Source organism: Budorcas taxicolor, chromosome 2 (genome assembly GCF_023091745.1).
Source record: "Budorcas taxicolor isolate Tak-1 chromosome 2, Takin1.1, whole genome shotgun sequence".
Classification (NCBI taxonomy): domain Eukaryota; kingdom Metazoa; phylum Chordata; class Mammalia; order Artiodactyla; family Bovidae; genus Budorcas; species Budorcas taxicolor.
Genome location: NC_068911.1, coordinates 172,939,971 through 172,960,899, shown reverse-complemented (window position 1 = coordinate 172,960,899; position 20,929 = coordinate 172,939,971). Strand labels below are relative to the sequence as shown.

Sequence of the window (20,929 nt, the reverse complement as noted above, 5' to 3'; positions counted from 1 at the left end):
TGTGGCTCTTTCCCCCAGAAAATAATGTCTGTGTGCTCCAAATCTGCAGGCAATTTCAAGGTCACAGACCCCCTACAGCCCATCTTTTTGCCTCTTGAAAACGACATTCCTGTTGTCGCCGTTGTCTAGCCACTAAGTCATGTCCGACTCTTGCGGCCCATGGACTGTAGCCCACTAGATGCTCTGCCCATGGGATTTCCCAGGCAAGAATACTGGGGTGGGCTGCCACTACCTTCTCCAACCCAGGGGTCGAACCCGCATCTCCTGCATTGGCAGACAGATTCTTTACCACTGAGCCACCACGGAAGCCCCTGAACATTCACAGCTCTCAGTTACAAATCCTTGGCCTGGATCATCTCTAAGAGCCCTTTCACCTTAAAAAAAAAAAATCTTTCCTGCTCTGAAAGTGTAAGCTGAAAAGTCTTCTCTATCCACTCTAACCCCTGTAAACTGTTTGGCAAACAGCCTATAAATCCGTGGCATTTGAAGGCCCAGGAATGACAGACAAGTCCAGGTTTAGTTTTTACAATCACTGAAAGCAGTCCTCTGACCTGGGCCGGGCAGGCCTGGCTGGGACGGCCCCGCTGTCCACCGGCTGGTGTTGGACACGAAAGACGCACTGGAGATGAAGTGCTTGCGCGGCCCCGTGTAGTCCACGATCTCGTACTGCCCGGGGCCTGGCAGAGGCGGCCTCGGGGGCAGAGGCAAAGGCTGGGCAGAGAAGTTCAGGATGGGGTTTCTCCTTTAGAAAAGACAAATCGGGAAGGTGTCACTAAGTCAGTCTGCGGAGGAAGTGGCAGGTTTTAGCTGTAGCGCTGAGGCTCTACAAGAGGACTGGATGCGGCGTAGGAGACCGGTTTCTGCTTCCGGCGCCACTGCCAGTGGTCTGGGGGCCTTGGACCTCAGTCTCCTCGCCTGCACGAGGGTGATCACAATAGGACCTACCCCATAGGCTTGTTGTCAGGGGTAAACAAGATGATGCTCTTAACACATGGTGGTCAGGACAGGGCCCAGCACAGAGCGAGAGCCCGGTATACAGGGTTGCTGAGGGTGGTTGATGTCATCGAGCTGATCAGGAAAGGCAGAAAGCATCAAAGCCATGGGCCAGCTCTGATCACGTGGTCGTGCCTGGCTGGAGCTCAGGGTAAGGAACTGAGAAAGCTTCCATTAGGTTAAACAGCTAGCTGAGGGAGGGATTAACTTTTCCTTCTAAACCACATGCCCTAGCCCTTGCTTCAGCCCTTCACTTAATGGCAAAACTGAAATGTGAAAAAAGTACAGGGTGGACGCACAGTGCACCTTCAAGGAACATACTTTTTAAACGAGAGAGAGTTTTCTGGAAACCGCTTTTAAATTGTTCCAACTTCATGCTTCCTTCCCTCATCCATTCCCACAGTAAGAACCAAGAAGTGCCAAAGAGCATGTATATTTTAAGACTAACAGCTTTATCGGTCTTTCAATTTACCATCTAATTTTTAAAGGGACTTTTACCCTCATGCTAAAAATTCTAAAAACACATTTGATCAGAACAAAACGCAGATTGACTGGAGATATAAACTGATATGGACAAGCCCTGCCGGGGTTGGTTTCACTTATTCTTCTAAAATAAATTTAAACGTCTCTAAGTGGGATTAAAAATAACTGACATAATTTGCTGGGCACAGCAAAGACATGAAATAAACTAATATTTTAACAGGGAAAAAAAAAACTAAGGCCTCACTTGGGCTCAATGGGAAGAACATTAGTGAGCCTCTTGTGATGCCTACATGGCCAGGAAATGGGATAGGCACCCAGAATTCCAAAGGTTTGCCTTCCCAAGATTAGAGGTTGCCCTAGCATTGATGTTTCACAAACATATTCAATGTTTTTCTGGCAAGGCAGGAGGTAGGAGTGGAGAAACACTGGGTTGGAAATCAAGAGACCTCTGGATAACAATCACCAACAATTGAGATTTCGATTGGTTTTAGTTCTGTCTCCCCGTCCTTCAGGAAAGGGAGTCTTCTAAAGCCTGTGATTGAGAGAATAAAGAGAGATGAAACCTGTACCTGAACCCCTCACTCTAATTCACTCTGAGACTGAGTCTCCCCATCTGTAAAATGAGGGGGTTGGACATGATAACCTCTAAGCTGTGACCTCCCACTGGGCCTTGATTCAAATAGTCCCACTGGGGCAGGGGAATGTGGGCCCCTCCCTGGGGAACTAAAATCCCACATGCCACAGGGCAACTAAGCCCAGGCGTTCTGAAGCCCATACGCCGCAACAAGAGTCCACGCGCCCCAAGGAAAGATCCCGCATGATACAACGAAGACCTGACACAGCCAAACAAATAGAAAGAAAAGAATAAAAAGAGAAAAGCGCTCAGGTAATGAGCACAGGTGAAAAAAAAAAACAAAATAGAAAACCAAAGAGGGCCACTGGGTTGCCCAGGAACCCTGAGATTACAGTGAGGACCCCTCTACTCCCCAGCCATGCCATAGAAGGGCTGCTCACTCCCACCTCGCATTTGCACCTTCTCCTCAGGTCTTGCACCAAAAGATAGGAGAGGTTTCTCAGAGCCCTGAGTGGCCCCGGGAGATGCACCCCAGCTTGACGTCAACCCATCCAAACAGAAGAGGGGCTAGGATCCCCAGCGCTGGAATTCCGGTGCTCTTTGGCCAACATCTTCTGAAGAGAGTTGTTCTTAGACTCGGAGAACTATAGGTGACCTAGAGATGTCTCATCCAACCTTATTTTGCTAAAGAAGTTGGGGCCCAGAGACAGGAAGTAAGTCACCCGATATGACAGAGCAGGTGGGGAGTCGTGCCGGCTCTGGAACTCAAGTCTTGGTGCCTAGCCAGGTGCAGAGGGCCTCTTGGCAGAGGGGTGTTCTTGATTTTCGGAGTCACATAGGCCTGAGTTGGAATGCCAGTCAGCCAAGTCCCTGGACCTCTCTGTTCCCCCCTTATAAGGGGACGGAAGACTGGAGAAAAGCTATGTCAGGCCCCCAGCAGAGCGCCAGCACACAGTACGTGCTCAGTAAAAGGAGTCATTGTTATTCCTGCCATCCCCTTCAGTACCACTGCCCGCCGCCTGATCCCACATGGGCAACAGAGCCTCTGAAAGTGAGGCTAGGGGACCCCAGAGTTACCTTGAGGCAGGGTGGACACTCCCATTGCCAGGGGGTGGAAGGGGTGCTATGGGCAGCCTACCTGAGGCTCACATCTTGGGAAGGAGGAACAGCTGGCTTGGATGCTTGTATTTAGAATAAAGGTGTCCACGGGGAAAGGAGGAAAAATACATTGCCTTCTGGAGTTTGGGGGAGAATAGATACATGTATATATATGGCTGAGTCCCTTCGCTGTTCACCTGAAACTATCACAACATTGTTTGTGAATTGGCTACACCCCAATACAAAATTAAAAGTTAAAAAAAATTAACTGAAGAAAACCATAGCAAGAAGCTAAATTAGTCCATGAAGTTTGAAAATGAACATAAAAGTCTTAACAAAGTTTGAACTTCCCCCAGATCACACCTCCCACAGGGCCAGGTGACCTCCCAGCCTTACTCACTAATGTCAACACAACCCGGGGCTCATTTTGAGGGAATAGCTTAGCCCAACCACTTCTACCAGGTCTAACCTGAGGCTGGACTATGCCACTAGCCATTTTAGGGAAGTATATACATCTTTATATACTAGGAGTTGCCTGAATAGCATATACATTTATGCAAAATAAAAATCACAGATGTGCCTGAAAAAAAACATACATTGCCTCCTTTCTTTCCCTCCAGTTTGCATGGAAGAACTGATTATATATAGTGTGATCCACCACTCTCGCCTTATTAATAAAAGCTGGAGTCTAGTTGTTCTGAGCACCTTCAGGAGTTTGATGAGTGTGTGACTGGCATCATGATTCCTGGAAGTTAGAGCTGGAATGGGCCAACCACCATATGAGGTCACCCCATGGGTCTGGGTCACCCCGAGCCCAGTTCTTTGAGTAGACTGAAGTGTCTACTCTCCTGACCAGCAATGGCCTGCAGGGGGCTGGGCGGGTGGGATCAGTCTCTCACCAGATTCTTGCTGAGAGTGAGTGAGAGCTGTCCCTCACCCTCCCCTCCATCCACGTGTCCAGGAGAGGCTTGGCCCCACCAACTCAACTTGTGGATCTTTGGAGAGCGTCAGCCCCATATATGGCTCTGTGCCAACACTCTGGGGAGTCCTGACTGTAGTGGGCTAAGACACAGACCCTGAATGCTCCCTAGGGTTGACAGTCCACTGCTAGTGACAATCACAACTGGTGATGACTCAAGGCAGCACAGGCTTTGCACTCAGACAGGCTTGAGTCTGAATCTCCACCTCCCCGTCCACTAGCTGTGCATCCTTAGAAAACTCTCTTAACCTAAGCTTGAATTTCTTTATCTGTAAAGCAGTAGATAATAATACCTGCCACCCAGGGCTGTTATGAAGATGAATGAGTGCTGCTCAGTTCAGTTCAGTCACTTAGTCCTGTCCGACTCTTTGCAACCCCATGGACCACAGCACGCCAGGCCTCCCTGTCCATCACCAACTCCCGGAGTTTACCCAAACTCATGTCCATCAGGTCGGTGATGCCATCCAACCATCTCATTCTCTGTTGTCCCCTTCTCCTCCCGCCTTCAATCTTTCCCAGCATCAGGGTCTTTTCCAATGAGTCAGTTCTTCGCATCAGGTGGCCAGAGTATTGGAACTTCAGTATCAGTCCTTCCAAATAACACCCAGGACTGATCTCCTTTAGGATGGACTGGTTGGATCTCCTTGCAATCCAAGGGACTCTCAAGAGTCTTCTCCAACACCACAGTTCAAAAGCATCAATTCTTCGGGGCTCAGTTTTCTTTAGAGTTCAACTCTCACATCCATACATGACTACTGCAAAAACCATATCATCTTCTAAAACATGAAATGTTAGAATAGATTCCAACTGGGTGAACCCAGAAATCTCCCCTAGAAGAGGTAACATTTGCCCTGAAAAGTAAGCAGGAGTTCTTTGGGTAGAAAGCATGGACAGCCAGTCATGCTCAGTGTGTGCACGCTCAGTGTGTGCATGCTCAGTGTGTGCACGCTCAGTGTGTGCACGCTCAGCCATGTCTGGCTCTTTGTGACTCCATGGCCTGGAGCCCTCTAGGCTCCTCTGTCCATGGGATTTGCCAGACAAGAATACTGGAGTGGGTTGCCATTTTCTACTCCATGGGGTCTTCCCAATCAAGGGATCGAACCCATGTCTCTTGTGTCTCCTGAGAAGAGGGCATTTCCTACAGAGGAAAGAGCAGGTGCAGAAGCCTGGAAGTGGGACAAGCCAGGACTGGGCACAAGGAGCCAGAGGCTGGGCCCTGGACCGCCTTCAAGCCTCCATCCACCCATCAATTCTGGGTTGTTCGCTTGGGTTTCTGACCATCCCCCTTACAGACCCTGATGGAGAGTGACAGGAAAACTCCTACCTATGGCCTCTCAATGCCACCTAACTCCCAGGTCACCTCTCAGAAACACCCAGCACAGCGCTATCCAACAACTCCAGGCCTTGCTGTGCTGGTCTGTTTTCCAGGAGCACCTCCTTTCCCTGGGAACTCTGACCCCCTCTTCGCTTCTCACCTCCTCCAGGGAAACTCTCCCAGCCACTTTCCTCCCCGTTTCCCACCTTCCTTCCCTGGCTCCACAGAGGAGCATGGGTTTTGGAGTGAGAGAGACCTGGATTCTCTGCTCCACCTCCTGAGTGAGTCTGGATCCTCTGTGAACTCTGTGTAACCATCCCGACCAGTGATGGAGCTAGAGAACACTAGACAATGTGAAAGCTCTGAGCACCGCGTGGCTGGCCCCTCAGAACACAGCAGCCATTCTTCTCTGCAAGAAACACAGTAGCTTTTCTATGCTTTTGACTTTCCTAGCTCTCTAGCAGAGGGAACGGTGCCTTATAAGATCCTCTGGAGGAGGGCATGGCAACCCACTCCAGTATTCTTGCCTGGAGAATCCCATGGATGGAGGAGCCTGGTGGGTTACAGTCCATAGGGTCCCAAAGAGTTGGACACGACTGAAGCGACTTAGCAAGCACGCCTGGTGTCTTATCCATCTCTGAGGCCCTGGTCCCTATTCCTGAGAACATTTGCCTGACTGCCGAGAAAAGCAGGGGGGTTGAAGCAAGCAGGGGAGCCCAGGCATCTAAACCCCGCCTGACGGTTTTATCGTCACCCAGGGCTGGTCCTTCTGTGTCACTGTGGGGCTGGGCAAATCACCAGGGTCAGACTGGATCAAGCCCAGGGCAGCCACAGTGCATTGTGACCAGGGCTTTTATGAGCCTCATCACCCAGCTATAAAAGCCAATCTGGTTCTGCCCGGTGGAAAGAAAACATCTATCAAAGGCTCTGAGTTGGCCACAACTGGATTAAGTTGTGTTTGCAGCTTCCAATGTGAGCTATTTGCAAATCACCCTGAGAATAATGAATGTCTCCCAGAACGACTCAGCGGGTCACTGGGGGAGGGCATCGGAGACCCTCGGGACACTCCCAGGCATAGATGCACTCTGCCTCAGGGATTCCCAGGGTCGGGAGGAATAAAGGGGCAATTTTTTCTCATCATTAAAGGGCAGCCGATTGCCTCTAGGGTGGAATGTGGTATCTGCTTAACAGGGTAGCGGGTGACAGATTACAGCCGCTTGGGAAGAAGCATCCCATATCTAATTGAAAATCCCAGGGGAACTTTGGGTGGGTCCAACGTAATTACCCAAATTGGAGCAGGGCCAACGGGGCTTGATTCTTCGGCTCTGGCTGTGACAGGACAGCGTGTCTGAGCAAAACCAGTGGCTTAAAAACTCCAGGAAGCAGATCAAGGGTTAGAAAGATGTCAGTGGGTGTTTCACCTGGTTGCTGGCGTGAGTTGGAAGGCAGCACCCAGGAGGAACTATTTTGATCTCCAAAAAGCCCTCACCCTGACTCACCCTGAGCCCTTGAGTCATCACTGTGACAGATACTGAAGACCTGAAGAAATGAAGCCCTAGCTGATGCGCCTCCTCCAAAGACCCCCTGGGAGCTGCGAAATCCTCTTAGCTGTTGAGTCAGCAACGTGGCCATAGCAAAGAGATGCTTGGTGATGTGTTCTGCAGCTGAGGAGCCCAGAAATGACCACACCAACACCCCTCCAGGCCCGGCATAGCATCTGCCCTGCAGGACCACTCGAGAAACGTTAGGTGAGTGTAGAGGACTCACTTGCTCACACATTTCAATAAAAGTACAAGCCACACTCATAGAAAGCTTATAGTGTGCCAGAACTAGTGAACTGCGTGGATGGACAAAGGAGCCTGGTGGGCTCCAGTCCATAGGATCGCAAAGAGTCAGACACGACTGAATTGACGTAGCATGCCTGCACAAGCCCATTATAAAGTGTCAGTTCAGTTCAGTCGCTAGTTGTGTTCGACTCTTTGCAACCCTATGGACTGTAGCACACCAGGCCTCCCTGTCCATCACCAACTCCCGGAGTCTGCTCAAACTCATGTCCATCGGGTCAGTGATGCCATCCAACCATCTCATCCTCTGTCGTCCCCTTCTCCTCCTGCCCTCAATCTTTCCCAGCATCAGAGTCTTTTCAAATAGTAAAGTGTTCTTGCCCCAGTTCCCAGAGGGTGAATTTGAATTCCCAGGGAGTTAAGTGACCCCCAACCCTGCCCCCAGCCTCCCAGGGGAAGACAGGAGTCTCGGGGGCCTGAGCCCCTGCCTGTGCTTATGCCCACGATGCCACAGCCTCTTCAGCCCATTCCCAGCTCAGGAGGCCAGCAGGGGTCGGTGACATGGGCTCAGCCACTCCTGCAAGAATGACCATCTCCCCTGTCCTTTCTGCATCCTGAAGAAAGCAGAGCCCAAAATACCATTTTTGCAAACTGGAACCCCACCCGGGAACAGGGAACTATGCACGTGGCAGCAAGAGAAATAAGGACAGGCCCCCCACGTCCCGTCACATGCACGTGACCCCCGGGCTTCCAAAACAGAGACATGGTGACGATGCTCAGATTCTCCACCGCTGCCCCACACAGCCCTGGGGATCTGAGTATGAGGAGGCTAGGCGGAGCAAAGTCTCAGAATGTTAATGGGGAGGAAACAACGCAGACCTTCTCCGGGGCCTGGCAACCCCAGGACAGGACAGGTGCTCCTCCCTCTCCCTCCTCCCCAGGGTCACAGGAAAGGAAACAGAATTTGAATGTGACAGACTGTGAGTTTGGATATTCCTAAAATGTGAGAGACTGGCGTTTGGATGCTCCTGAAATACTACCATATCCAGCTGTATCTTTTCTTTCTATTACATCCCTTTCTCTATCATCCACCATCAACAGATGGATGCTATTTTGGAATAACCAACAACACGCTTTAGCTTTATCTCTTTGCTTTAAAAAATGAAATTACGGATTTCTCGATTTCACCCTTTCCGTGTCAACTCAAAAGGATATCCCGGACCTTCCTCTGTGGGTCCAGGCTGGCTCCATGTTCACTGGCCACAGATGCTCTCCTGAGGGACAGACACAATGAGCAACACTGGGTCATGGAGTGTCAGAAATGGAAAGATTTCCCCTCTTTTCACACATGGAGAAACAAAGTGCCAGGGAGGCACCAAGGGCAGCTCCCGACCCCAGAGCCTGCCATAGAAACTGGGGTGCCATCCAGTCACCAGAGTGAACCCAAGTTTAAGGGACACTGGGTCTGACGTGTCCCTTTACTGCAGGACCTGTCAAAGCCTTGAACAACTTAACAGACCTTCTCAGAGCCCTTAACAAGTTCATGTGCACTGTGATGCTGCCAGGGGCAGAAGGATGGTGTGCAGCAATGCCTAGGTTTAGTAAGCATGCACCATCCATTCAGAAGGCATCACGGAGAGCCAGTGGGCCCAGAGCCACCCCCAGACGCACCAGCAGCACTGCCCTGACCCTGCTGGAAAGATGGCCCTTGAGGATGTGCGTGGCCACGCAAACTCGGGGCCCTACCACCCCGCATTTGGGGGCACATTCCTCTGCCCTGCTCTGGAGTTGTTCCTGGAGAGCCTGGCTGAAGGAATGCAGGGTGTTCTGTTCACCTGAGCTCCCCAAAGCCTCCAGCTCAGCACCAGAAACAGCTAGGGCCTGCTGACCGACGGAGGCAAATGCCGTAAAATGAGACTGTTCCAAACCACTCGTCCAAACTCGAATGAAGGTCAAATGACACAGCTCTGAAGAAGACAGTTGAACACGCAGCACTCTCCCCTCTCCTCTCATGGGTTCCCTGAAGAAGCTTCCAGAGTTGGGATGGGGGCTTGAGCTGCCACACCACAAAACAACCGCCTCCTCTACCCTCACAAACCCTCTCTAGGATATAGAAGAACAGCTGCTGTAATAAGAAGAGTGAACGATTTTCAAGCCCTTTCTTATCTAATCCACACAGGTTCTTATGCTTAGTCACTCAGTTGTGTCCAACTCTTTGCAACATCATGCACTGCAGCCCACCAAGTTCCTCTGTCCATGGGGATTCTCCAAGCGAGAATATTGGAGTGAGTTGCCATGCCCTCCTCCAGGGGATCTTCCCAACCCAGGGACCAAACCCACCTCTCCTGCATGGCAGGCAGATTCCTTACCGACTGAGCCACCGGGGAAACCCAAGAATACTGGAGTGGGTAGCCTATCCTACTCTTTGCGACCCCATGAACTGCAGCTCACCAAGCTCCTCTGTCCATGGGGATTCTCCAGGCGAAAATATTGGAGTGGGTTGCCATGCCCATCCCACTGGGGATCTTCCCAACCCAGGGATCGAACTGGGGTCTCCTGCATTGCAGGCAGATTCTTTACCAGCTGAGCTACCAGGGAGGCCCTGGTTCTTGTCTGCACTTAATAACACAGGTTCTTCAGTTCAGTTCAGTTCAGTTGCTCAGTTGTGTCCGACTCTTTGCGACCCCATGAATCGCAGCACGCCAGGCCTTCCTGTCCATCACCAACCCCCGGAGTTCACTCAAACTCACGTCCATCGAGTCAGTGATGCCATCCAGCCAACTCATCCTCAGTCATCCCATCCTCAGTCATCCCCTTCTCCTCCTGCCCCCAATCCCTCCCAGCATCAGAGTCTTTTCCAATGAGTCAACTCTTCGCATGAGGTGGCCAAAGTACTGGTTTCAGCTTCAGCATCATTCCTTCCAAAGAACACCCAGGGCTGATCTCCTTCAGAAGGGACTGGTTGGATCTCCTTGCAGTCCACGGGACTCTCAAGAGTCTTCTCCAACACCACAGTTCAAACGCATCAATTCTTCGGTGCTCAGCCTTCATCACAGTCCAATTCTCACATCCATACATGACCACTGGAAAAACCATAGCCTTGACTAGACGGACCTTAGTCGGCAAAGTAATGTCTCTGCTTTTGAATATGCTGTCTAGGTTGGTCATAGCTTTTCTTCCAAGGAGTAAGCATCTTTTAATTTCATGGCTGCAGTCACCATCTGCAGTGATTTTGGAGTTCTTATCTGCACTTAATTACATGGAAACATGGAGGCTTGGGGAGAAGGAGTCTCTGCCAGAGAAGGAGCTGTGATCCCCACTCGGGTCTGCTGACCCTGAAACCTGCCCTCTCTCCCACTCCACTGAGGGGCAGTGTTGCCCGAGCCAACCCGGAGGCAGGGAGCCCCTGACATTTGGAAAGAGCCTGTTCTTGGAGACTTTCCTTTCCCGGTCCCAAGCCTTGTAGCATGTGAAAAATGTCTACAGAACCCCAGATCCTTAGGGCATCAGGGACTTAGCTGGTGGACTCCATCTGAGGTCTGAGTCCCAGCTCCAGGTCCTGGGTTGGACACAGCAGGCTCACATCTTGCTCCTCTCCCTGACCCCTGACCTCTGATCCCTCGTCCTGGGCTGATGGTCTGATCAGACCCAGTGTTGCCGTGTTCCTGGCCTGCCCACCTTCTCTGACCCCCTGTGGCTATGGGCCCCACCAGCTGCCTGACCTCTCTAGAGGGTCCCAGGTGGCTACACCTTTAGTCCCAGCCCCGCTGGTCAGCCCTCCCTACAATCACTGCTGCCTGGAGAGAATTATGGAGGGGTTCGGACTTAGAAATGACAGGATGACTGACCCTGATGGTCTTAGTTCTAGAAGTTCTAGACCCATTTTGAGGAATATTAAGCCCTGTGAATTTTTGAGTCTCTGAGGGGAAAGTAACATTAAATGTATGGGAGATTAAAAACAGTAACAGAAATCCCTGTCATCACGTTCAAAATTTGTTTTGAGTCACCATTTGTACCTCCTATGTCAATACTTGGTTTTCAATCTGAAAGCAATGTTCAGATAAATTATCCCCACTTTACAGTGGAGGGCATGGAGGCTCAGAGGGGTTAGGGCAGGGCTGATGGCCACACAGCTCAGAAACAGCAGAGCCAAGGTTCAAATGCAGCAGGTCTGACCAACTCTAGAGTCTAGGCTTTTAACCTATCAGTACAAGACTATGAGAGCATCATTGCTCCCATATATCCCGCCACCCCAGTGGAGAGTTTCTAAAAAATAGAATAATCTCAGCGCCAGGGGAGTACAGCACCGTGGGGAATGTTGGACGATCCAAACAGTCCTGAGCCCGAGTCCCAGAGGCACCTCCTTTTAACTGTGTGGACTTAGGCAAGCCTCTCAGCCTCTCTGAAGCCTGACTTCCTTCTCTATGAAGCAGAAACAATCATTCCTACAATAAAGTTGTCATGATCTTTGAAGATGTTAAGTTCCTGGCACACAATAGTTGCTCAATAAATACGATGCACTCAGCAAGTAGTTCTTGAGCACCTGCTGTGTCAACAAGCACTCCATGACAGCTACCCAGCCTGTGTCTGCCAAACTGTGACACCCCTCCCTTTCCCCCCATGTTGGGGTCCTTCCCCAGAAACACCTTTCAGAAGAAAGATCAGAATAATCAGGACTCACGGGATCAGAGTCTTTTTTTGAACTTTGGGATGACCATTTGGGTTGTAATAACCGGGTCCTGGGCCTGTTGACGTCAGCTTTAATCCACGGTTGGTTTTTGATTTGAAACAAGACATCAATATTTTTGGCGACTGCTTCACAAGGGATTCATTGACATCATAATGCCCTGAGAGGAAAGAAATTTTAAGACAGAATAAATAACCCTTCTCAAATAAATAAAAAGCAGTGCCTTATGCCTAAGAATACATTTAATAACTATAAGGCAGTATCGCTCCAGGATGGTCAAGTAATCGGGTCCACATGGAATAACTGAAAATAACATTCACCGTTTAGAGAACGTGTGTCCATGCATCACAGACTTAACTCATTTAATCCTCACAGCAGCCCTGCAAGGTGGGTATTAGCACATCCATTCTGAACACGAGGAAACAGACTCAGAGACATTCAGTACCTTGCCAAGAGACATTCATCTAACCAGAGGCTAAGCCTAGCGTCTTCCTGTATAAACTAAGGACAATAATTCTTCCAACAACCGGGAGGCTACGGTAGTAAAAGAACCTTTTAGGTTCCTGGAATGCGGTTGTTGTTCAGTAACTGTTATGCAGTTTGTTGTTGTTGTTATTTAGTTGCTAAGTCACATCTGACTCTTTTGGGACCCCATGAAATATAGCCCGCCAGGCTCTTCTGTCCATGGAATTTTCCAGGCAAGAACACTCGAGTGGGTTGCCACTTCCTTCAGGAGTTCTTCCCAACTGAGAGATTTAACTTGTGTCTCCAGCACTTCAGGCAGATTCTTTACTATTGAGCCACCTAGGAAGCCCAATCATTCTTCATTATGTAATTCACAAATATTTATTGAGCACCTTCTATGTGGACCCAGAACCATCTGCCTTCAATGTCCACTCATTTCTATCATACCCTGTCTCAAGAATAAAAGTACATTGTGCACAAAGCTATAAGGAAGAAGAGAATGATCTGGGCTGAGGTAAAGAGGGAGCAATCTCACCCCTAAAGAGCTGGTGGATTAGTTACTTAGTTGTGTCCAACTCTTTGCAGCCCCATGGATTATAGCCTACCAGGGTCCTCTGTCTGGTGGATTCTCCAGGCAATAATACTGGAGTGGGCTGCCACGCCCTTCTCCAGGGGATCTTCCCCTCCCAGGGATTGAACCTGTGTCTCCTGCATCCCCTGCAGTGGCAGGCAGATTCTTTACCACTGACCCACCTGGAAGCCCAAAGAGCTGTCAGCCCTGTATGTGGGTGCAGGCATTTCAGGGTGCAAAGCAGCACTACTAGGCAAAGGCCTTGAAGATGCTGCACACTTTAAATATATTTATATATTGATATGTAAAAATATATGAAAGAACGTGAAGTCACTCAGTCGTGTCTGACTCTTTGCGACCCCATGGACTGTAGCCTACCAGGCTCCTCCATCCATGGGATTTTCCAAGCAAGAATACTGGAGTGGGTTGCCATTTCCTTCTCCAGGAGATCTTCCTGACCCAGGGACTGAACCGGGGTCTCCTGCGTTGGAGGCAGACGCTTTACTGTCTGAGCCACCAGGGAAGTCATGTGTGTGTATATACTTATTTGTGTCAGGTCTTAGTTGCATCACATGGGATCTCAAGTTGCACCACATGGACTTGCCAGTTGTGGTGAGCAGGTTCAGTAGTTGCGGGCTCAGGTGTACTTGCCTCGCGGCACATGGGATCTTAGTTCCCCAATCAGGGATCGAACTTGTGTCCCCTGCATTACAAGCCAGATTCTTAACCTCTGGACCGCTAGGGAAGCCCTCCAAAATGCTGCACACTTTGACCCTGGTTTCCCATTACTTGGAAATTGAGAAAATTATTCAACATGATGGAAAAGCTCTAAGCCTAAAGATACACACCACAGCAGTAGCTACAGTGTGAGACATGGTGATGAGCATAAAGGTCCAGGTACAAGGGCACAGTTATGGGGGAAAAGCCCACTTTGGTGGAATATCAGCCCTGCGGGTAGTAAATGCAAGGACTGTGAGGCCCATGGCAGTGTTCTTGAAAATCAAGGTGAGAGAAAACAAGTAAGATAAAGCCTAACAGTCTATACTGCATGTACTATATCAATGCACAACTGGATACATATGAATTAAAAATAGGTGGGAACCCAGAAAAGTGGGGGAAACTACATTAATGGTGGCATTGTGCATGCAAAAAAAATTTGAAACTTTCTAAACATCCTAAGGCTCATTTTGTTTTAAAAAATCAACTTTTCCATTGCAAGATCACTGAAAACAGCAATATGGGATCTATTAGCAAGATTTTACTTAAATGGGAATAGTGATGGCAAAAGTGAAGGGAAGAAGAGTCTTCATGGAAACAGGTGGATAGATTATCTCTGTGCTGAAGGGCAATTTGGTCACAAATATCAAAAACCTTAAATATTTTACATACCTTTCGACTTAGCAGTTTCACGTTAGGCAATTTATCTAAGGAAATAATCTCAATTGTACACAGGTGTGAGCTATAAGGATGTTTGCTCCACTCTATTTATAGGAGTAATCAGTTTAAAACAACCTAAATCTCCAACAAGGGAGCATTTTTTCCCCTTAAGTTATGGCACCACTGGATAATGGAATACTACACGACCATCTGGGCTTCCCAGGTGGCACTAGTGGTCAAGAACTCGCCCGCCAGTGCAGCAGACTAAGAGACATGAGCTCCGTCCTGGGGCTGGGAAGATCCCTTGCAGGAGGGCATGGAAATCCACTCCAGTGTTCTAGCCTGCATAATCCCACAGACAGAGGATCCTGGTGGGCTGTGGTCCACAGGGTCAAAAAGAATCAGACACAACTGAAGTGACTTAGCACACATGCATTAACAAAAGATGTTCTAGGAGAATTTTTATTTTTTTAAATCAGAGGATAATTGCTTTACAAGATTTGTGTTGGTTTCTGCCATACATCAGCATGAATCAGCCACAGGAGGGTTTTTAATGACATGAAAAGATAGTCCTAATATACCCTAAATTTAAAAAAAACAGATGTCCAGTTAGCAGCATTTATAATACTGGTATATGAGATGGTTAGATAGCATCACAGACACAATGGACACAAATTTGAGCAAACTCTGGGAGATAGTAGAGGACAGAGGAGCCTGGTATGCTCCAGTCCATCGGGGTCTCAGAGTCAGACACAACGTAGCAACTGAACAATAAAACAATATATCTCTCAAATTATCTTCCTGTTTCATTTACACACATATTTATTTTTTAATTTTTATTCCCCTTACCAAAAACAGAAAGTTTAAAGCAATGCTTGATTATAAAATGTTAAAAAGCAGAAACAAGCAGGAAAGGCATTAATGCTCTCACAGCCCAGAAAAAATCAGGTGAATACTCTGCTGTAGTTACTCCTGGTCCTTCTCTCGTGCACTAGATGCTGGCTCACAGCGCTGGGCCCACAGTTCGGATTAAATTGTGTCACCCACCCTTTTTCTTTTTGGAAAGCTCTTCTTTATTTTTTGTTGCATGAACAGTATCTTATTGCTGCTTTCATTTGTATTCCTTTGGCTTTTATTTATTTTTTAATAGTTTATTTACTAATTATTTTTGGTTGCGCTAGCTCTTCATTGCTGCTCTCAGGCTTTCTCTGGTTGCAGCGAGCGGACCTACTCTGTGCTGCAGCATGTCAGCATCTCGTTTCGGTGCCTTCCTTGTTGCAGAGCGCAGGCTCTAGACCTGTGGGCTTCAGTAGTTCCACGTGGGCTTTAGTTGCTCCATCACACGCGGAATCCCCCCAGGCCAGGGATTGAACCTGCGTCTCTAGTGCCCTGCATTGGCAGGCAGATTCTTATCTACTGCGCCACCAGGGAAGTCCACCCCCCGTTTTTCAAGTGACACTTTAAGATAGAAGTATTTCCCCATGTTCTTATAACTTAAAAAAAAAAAAGAAAAGAGGAATAGAGAGGAGATCTGGGAAAGGTCAGTTTTCATTTCGGTCCCAAAGAAGGGCCTTACCAGGGAACGTTCAAACTACTATCTATACAGCTGTGCTCTTTCACATGCTAGTAAGGTCATGCTCAAAATCCTTCAAGCTGGGCTTCAGCAGTTGGTGAACCGAGAACTTCCAGATGTAGGTTTAGAAAAGACAGAGAAACCAGAGATCAAATTGCAACATTTGTTGGATCATAAAGAAAGCAAGGGAATTCCAGAAAAACATCTACTTTTCCATTGACTACACTAAAGCCTTTGACTGTGTGGATCACAACAAACTGTGGAAAATTCTTAGAGAGATGGGAATACCAGACCACTTTACCTGTCTCCTAGAAAACCTATATGTGAGTCAAGAAACAACAGTTAGAAGCAACCAGACATGGAACAACTGACTGGTTCAAAATTGGGAAAGGAGCATGACAAGGCTATATATTGTCACCCTACTTATTTAACGTCTATGCAGAGCACCTCATGTGAAATGCTGGGCTGGATGAATCAGAAGCTGGAATCAAGATTGCTGGGAGAAACATCAATAACCTCAGCTATGCAGATGACACCACTTTATGGCAGAAAGTGAAGAGGAAGTAAAGAACCTCTCAGTGAGGGTAAAAGAGGAGAGTGAAAATGCTGGCTTGAAACTCAGCATTCACAAAACTAAGATCATGGCATCTGGTCCCATCACTTCATGGCAAACAGAAGGGGGAAAAGTGGAAGCAGTGACAGATTTTATTTCCTTGGGCTCCAAAATCACTGCAGATGGTGACTGCAGCCATTAAATTAAAAGAGACTTGCTCATTGGAAGGAAAGCTATGACAAACCTTGACAGCATATTAAAAAGCAGAGACATCGCTTTGCCAACAAAGGGTCATCTAGTTAAAGCTATGGTTTTCCCAGTAGTCATGTATGGATGTGAGAGTTGGACCATAAAGAAGACTGAGTGCCGAATAACTGATGCTTTTGAACTGTGGTGTTGGAGAAGGCTCTTGAGAGTCCCTTGGACTGCAAGGAGATAAAACCAGTCAATTCTAAAGGAAATCAACTCTGAATATTCATTGGAAGGACTGATGCTGTAGCTGAAGCTCCAATACTTTGGTCATCTGATGCAAAGAGCTGACTCATTGGAAAAGACCCTGAAGCTGGGAAAGATTGAAGGCAAAAGGAGAAGGCGGCTGCAGAACATCAGATAGTTAGATAGCATCACTGACTCAATGGACATGAATTTGAGCAAACTCCGGAAGATAGTGTAGGACAGGGAGGCTGTTGTGCTGTAGTCCGTGGGGTTGCAAAGAGTCAGACATGACTTAGCAACTGAACACAGCATCAACAAGAGAGGAGGACAGTGGGGAAGTGCCTGGCCTTGTGCTTGGAGCTTCCAGACTTTAGAAAATCCCGTCAGCCAATGTGTAAAGGTGGGCATTCTACTCAGAACTGAAGGCAGACCAGACAGGGCCCTCAGCCGCAGGCGGGCCAGGCGCTCAGAGGAGCTCCAACACAGCAGGAATTCCAGTCACAGTTCCACATCTGGTTTCTTTCCACACCGGCAGAAGCCGAAACCACAGCGTTTTCCCAAGAGGTCTAAGCGGGTTGCTTCTGTCCGTGGAGCCAATTCCCCAGGCTCTGGCCTCTAGCAAACTGGGGGACACTGGGGAAGTCTTTAAGGAACCAGGCCTCAGAGCTGGATAAGGGGCCTGGATTCAAACCCAGGTGTGGAACCCTGTGCTGGTCACATGCTTTCTGTATATCATTTTTGCATGTTAAGCAGGGCTGCGATAATAATAATGCGTGCTAAGTCACTTCAGTAATGTCCGACTCTTTGTGACCCTATAGACTGTAGCCTGCCAGGCTCCTCTGTCCACCGGATTCTCCAGGCAAGAATACTGGAGTAGGTTGCCATTCCCTTCTCCAGGGGATCTTCCCAACCCAGGGATCGAACCCACATCTCTTACGTATCCCGCATTGGCAGGCAGGTTCTTTTACCACTAGTGCCACCTGGAAAGACCAATATGATGATAATAATAACCCACATTCTTTGAGTACACAGGTGCAATGATCCCTGGGGCTTTGAAAGCTTGTGGCAGACAGTAGGAACTTAAAAGATGCTACTGCCCACCTCTCCCCTGCCTGCTGTGTTTCAAGGGGCCCCTGAGGACCCTCCCAGAGGGAGGGGCTGCCCACATTCCTAGGCTCACTGGTGGGACCTCTGGCCCAAACCCAGAGGTTTGTTCTGTCTAAACAAACAAGGTGGGGTTTTGCCTGTGGTGATGCAAGGCAGGGAGCTTTAGCTGGGGCTGAACCTCCTAATTAGGGCTGGTTTTGTTATTCAGCCTCAGACTGATCTTCTCAACTTTAATCTGGATTTGCTGAAATCTGACATGTGCTGCAATTTTATCCACACCCTGCTCCGAGAAGCGTCACTGCAGAGACACTCCTTCCCGGCTCCTCCTCTGGGCTCTGGGGCCCAGAGCTCCCTCGGGGGTCTCTGGGACCCATTTGGGAAGGTCTAATCTAACCAGTGTTCCTGGAGTGAGGACTGTTATGTCACCAGATCTCTCTGGAAACTTTTCACTAAGGCTGGTACGGGGCACAGGACGGGGGCAATGCCTGTCTCCACCCAGCAGGGAAAACGTTTGCCAGCAAGCTCCGTGCGTTCCTGAATCCCAGGGTCAGAAATCGCCTCGGGAGGATGGGGGTGAGAGGCTCCTCTGGGTTGAGGCCTGCCATTTCTTAGCTGTGTGGCACTGAGCCAGTTGCTTCGCCTCTCTGGGCCTCCTTTGCCTCATCTGAAACACAGGACTAAGAGTACGGCTCTTGGAGGACAGATGCGTAAGGACCGCGTGCAAAAAGCACAGCGTAGGCGCTCTGTGAACAGAGCAATTTCCCAGTGATTTGATGTTAAATGATGATGCTTCTGGTCGGCTTGGGAGGAAAGGAATATCGCAGCCCAGTGCTCAGGGGTCACTCTGCCTTCCCCTCAGGGTCTGCGATGGCACCTGGGGTGTGCGCACAGGCACCCTTCAGGCTCGAGAAGACACCTCTCCAGCTGCTGCCCGAAGCAGGTGCGCCGGGTCTCAAAGGGAGGCAGACCCCGGCAGCCGGCTGTTCTTCCACTGAGTAGGGAGCTGGTCCCCTCCTCTTCCTATAACACCTGCCTGCACCCCCACATCCCGCAAAGCCTGATGTGAAAGTGTTAGTCTTTCCGTCTCGTCCAACTTTTTGCGACCCCATGGATGGTAGCACTCCAGGCTCTTCTGTCCTGGGAATTCTCCAGGCCAGAATATTGGAGCAGGTAGCTAGTCCATTCTCCAGGGGATCTTCCCAACCCAGGGATCGAACCCAAGTCTCCTCCATTGCAGGCAGTTTCTTTACTGTCTGAGTCACCAAGGAAAGAGACTCCCTGTGAAGGAGCGGGTGCCCTGCTGATCAGACCTGAAACAGGAAGCCTCAGGTCAAGGCCAGTACAAAGCAGCTGCTTACCTGGGGCAGGTCCTGTTTTAGAAACAGTGAAAAATCCTCTCTGGGTTCTGGACACGAACCCAGCTCGGGCACAGACGTTGTTTGCCTGCTTGCAGCAAGAGTCGGAGGCCTGGGGGAAGAAAACAAGCGCAGCGCACTCAATGCCTTTCTTTTCTTTGTCCCTCTTGTCATGTCAGGACGACTGGCACTTTGGAGTTAAAAAAAATTTTTTTTAAACCCGTTCTCAGGAAATGAGCAGATGTGAGTGGAAAGGGTCACACTGTGCCTTCACCTTCGCCCCAGCTGCAGGGGGTGACGACTTTTCATCAGCAGCCAGGGCCTTGGGGACCAAACGCAACACCGAGGACAGTGCCCTGGGCCAGCCTGCAGACTCGGCTTCGCTGACCACCTCCCTCACTCAGGGAGGGGCACCCTGCTCAAGCTGTTTAATTTCTCTGGATTTCAGTTTTTTTCTCAAGATGGATCAGATTATTCTTGCTCGACTTGAGGCAAAGAGCCATCGGGGTGGGGATGGGGGATGCCCAGTCAATATAAATCACCTGCCGGAAGGTGGGCTTTTAAAAAATGTGTAATGTTACATATAACTAGAATATGAAGAAAATCACTAAAATTTTTACTGAAAGACATAAAAGAAAACGTGATAAATTGAAAGATAGATTGCGTTTCCAGATTACCCAAAGCTATAAAGATTTCCACCCAATTTATCTGTAAACTCAATGCAATTGCATTTAAAATCCACTGGGACATTTGTAAGTTGACAAAAGAATCATAAACCTAGAAGGTAAACATGTAGGAAAACTTAGAATACGTTTAGCGATATGGATTTGGTTAAGATAGACACAGTAAATTCACCCAAAGCAACACTTTGCACTTTGAAACGTTCATGTAGCTATAAAGTTATTGACATGGGAAGATGATCACAAAATAGTATATTGGAAAAAACTGCAATATGTTTAGTTTGAGCCCAGTTGGGTAAACTAAACACACAAATAGAAAAATAAAGTTTAATAAATAAATAAATAATAAATAAATTTTTAAAAAAGTTTGTAAAGGTACCTAGGCAAATTATTTTCATTACTTTTTCCTCTATGATTCTCATTCTTTTTGAACACTGAGTCCTACATATCCCCACCCTCATTCCTCACTGCTCAAATAATCCTTCTATAAGTGCAGGATATAGGATTTACAAAGAAATCGTGTAACTTAAGATTGTGATGAGATTTACAAAGCACTGTGTTGTCTTGACTTTTCTGGACTGACCAGCAGATAAGAATTTTGGTCGACTCAGGGAGTATACAGTTGAGAGTGTTCAGAACTCTAAAAATAATTCTGGAAAAAAAAAAAGAACCCTGAGATCATTCTTATGATGAATCATAAATACATTAAATGCCAATTGGCAGTCAGTCTCCTGTACTCGTTAGATAAAAGATGCAATAAAGTTGTACCTGCCATGGCTGGGACTATTTACTGAATGAGTGAAACTGTTTGCTGGGGCCAAGATGGCTTGATTTTCTGTGATACTTCTTTGTCCCAAAAAAAAAAAAAGAAAAAAATGTTTCTGAAGAAATGCAGATGGC

General features: G+C 48.3%; 1 protein-coding gene across 1 annotated transcript in view; it reads right to left on the bottom strand.

Annotated features, from left to right (window-relative positions):
• The window catches only part of STPG1 (sperm tail PG-rich repeat containing 1), a 51,618-nt gene that overhangs the window by 1,558 nt on the left and 29,131 nt on the right, over nt 1-20,929 (bottom strand). The window contains exons 5-7 of the mRNA XM_052636182.1: nt 19,353-19,461; nt 11,908-12,073; nt 552-742 (exon numbers count right to left, since the gene is read on the bottom strand). Coding sequence (XP_052492142.1) covers nt 552-742; nt 11,908-12,073; nt 19,353-19,461 — 466 coding nt within the window. The remainder of the gene's footprint in view (nt 1-551; nt 743-11,907; nt 12,074-19,352; nt 19,462-20,929) is intronic.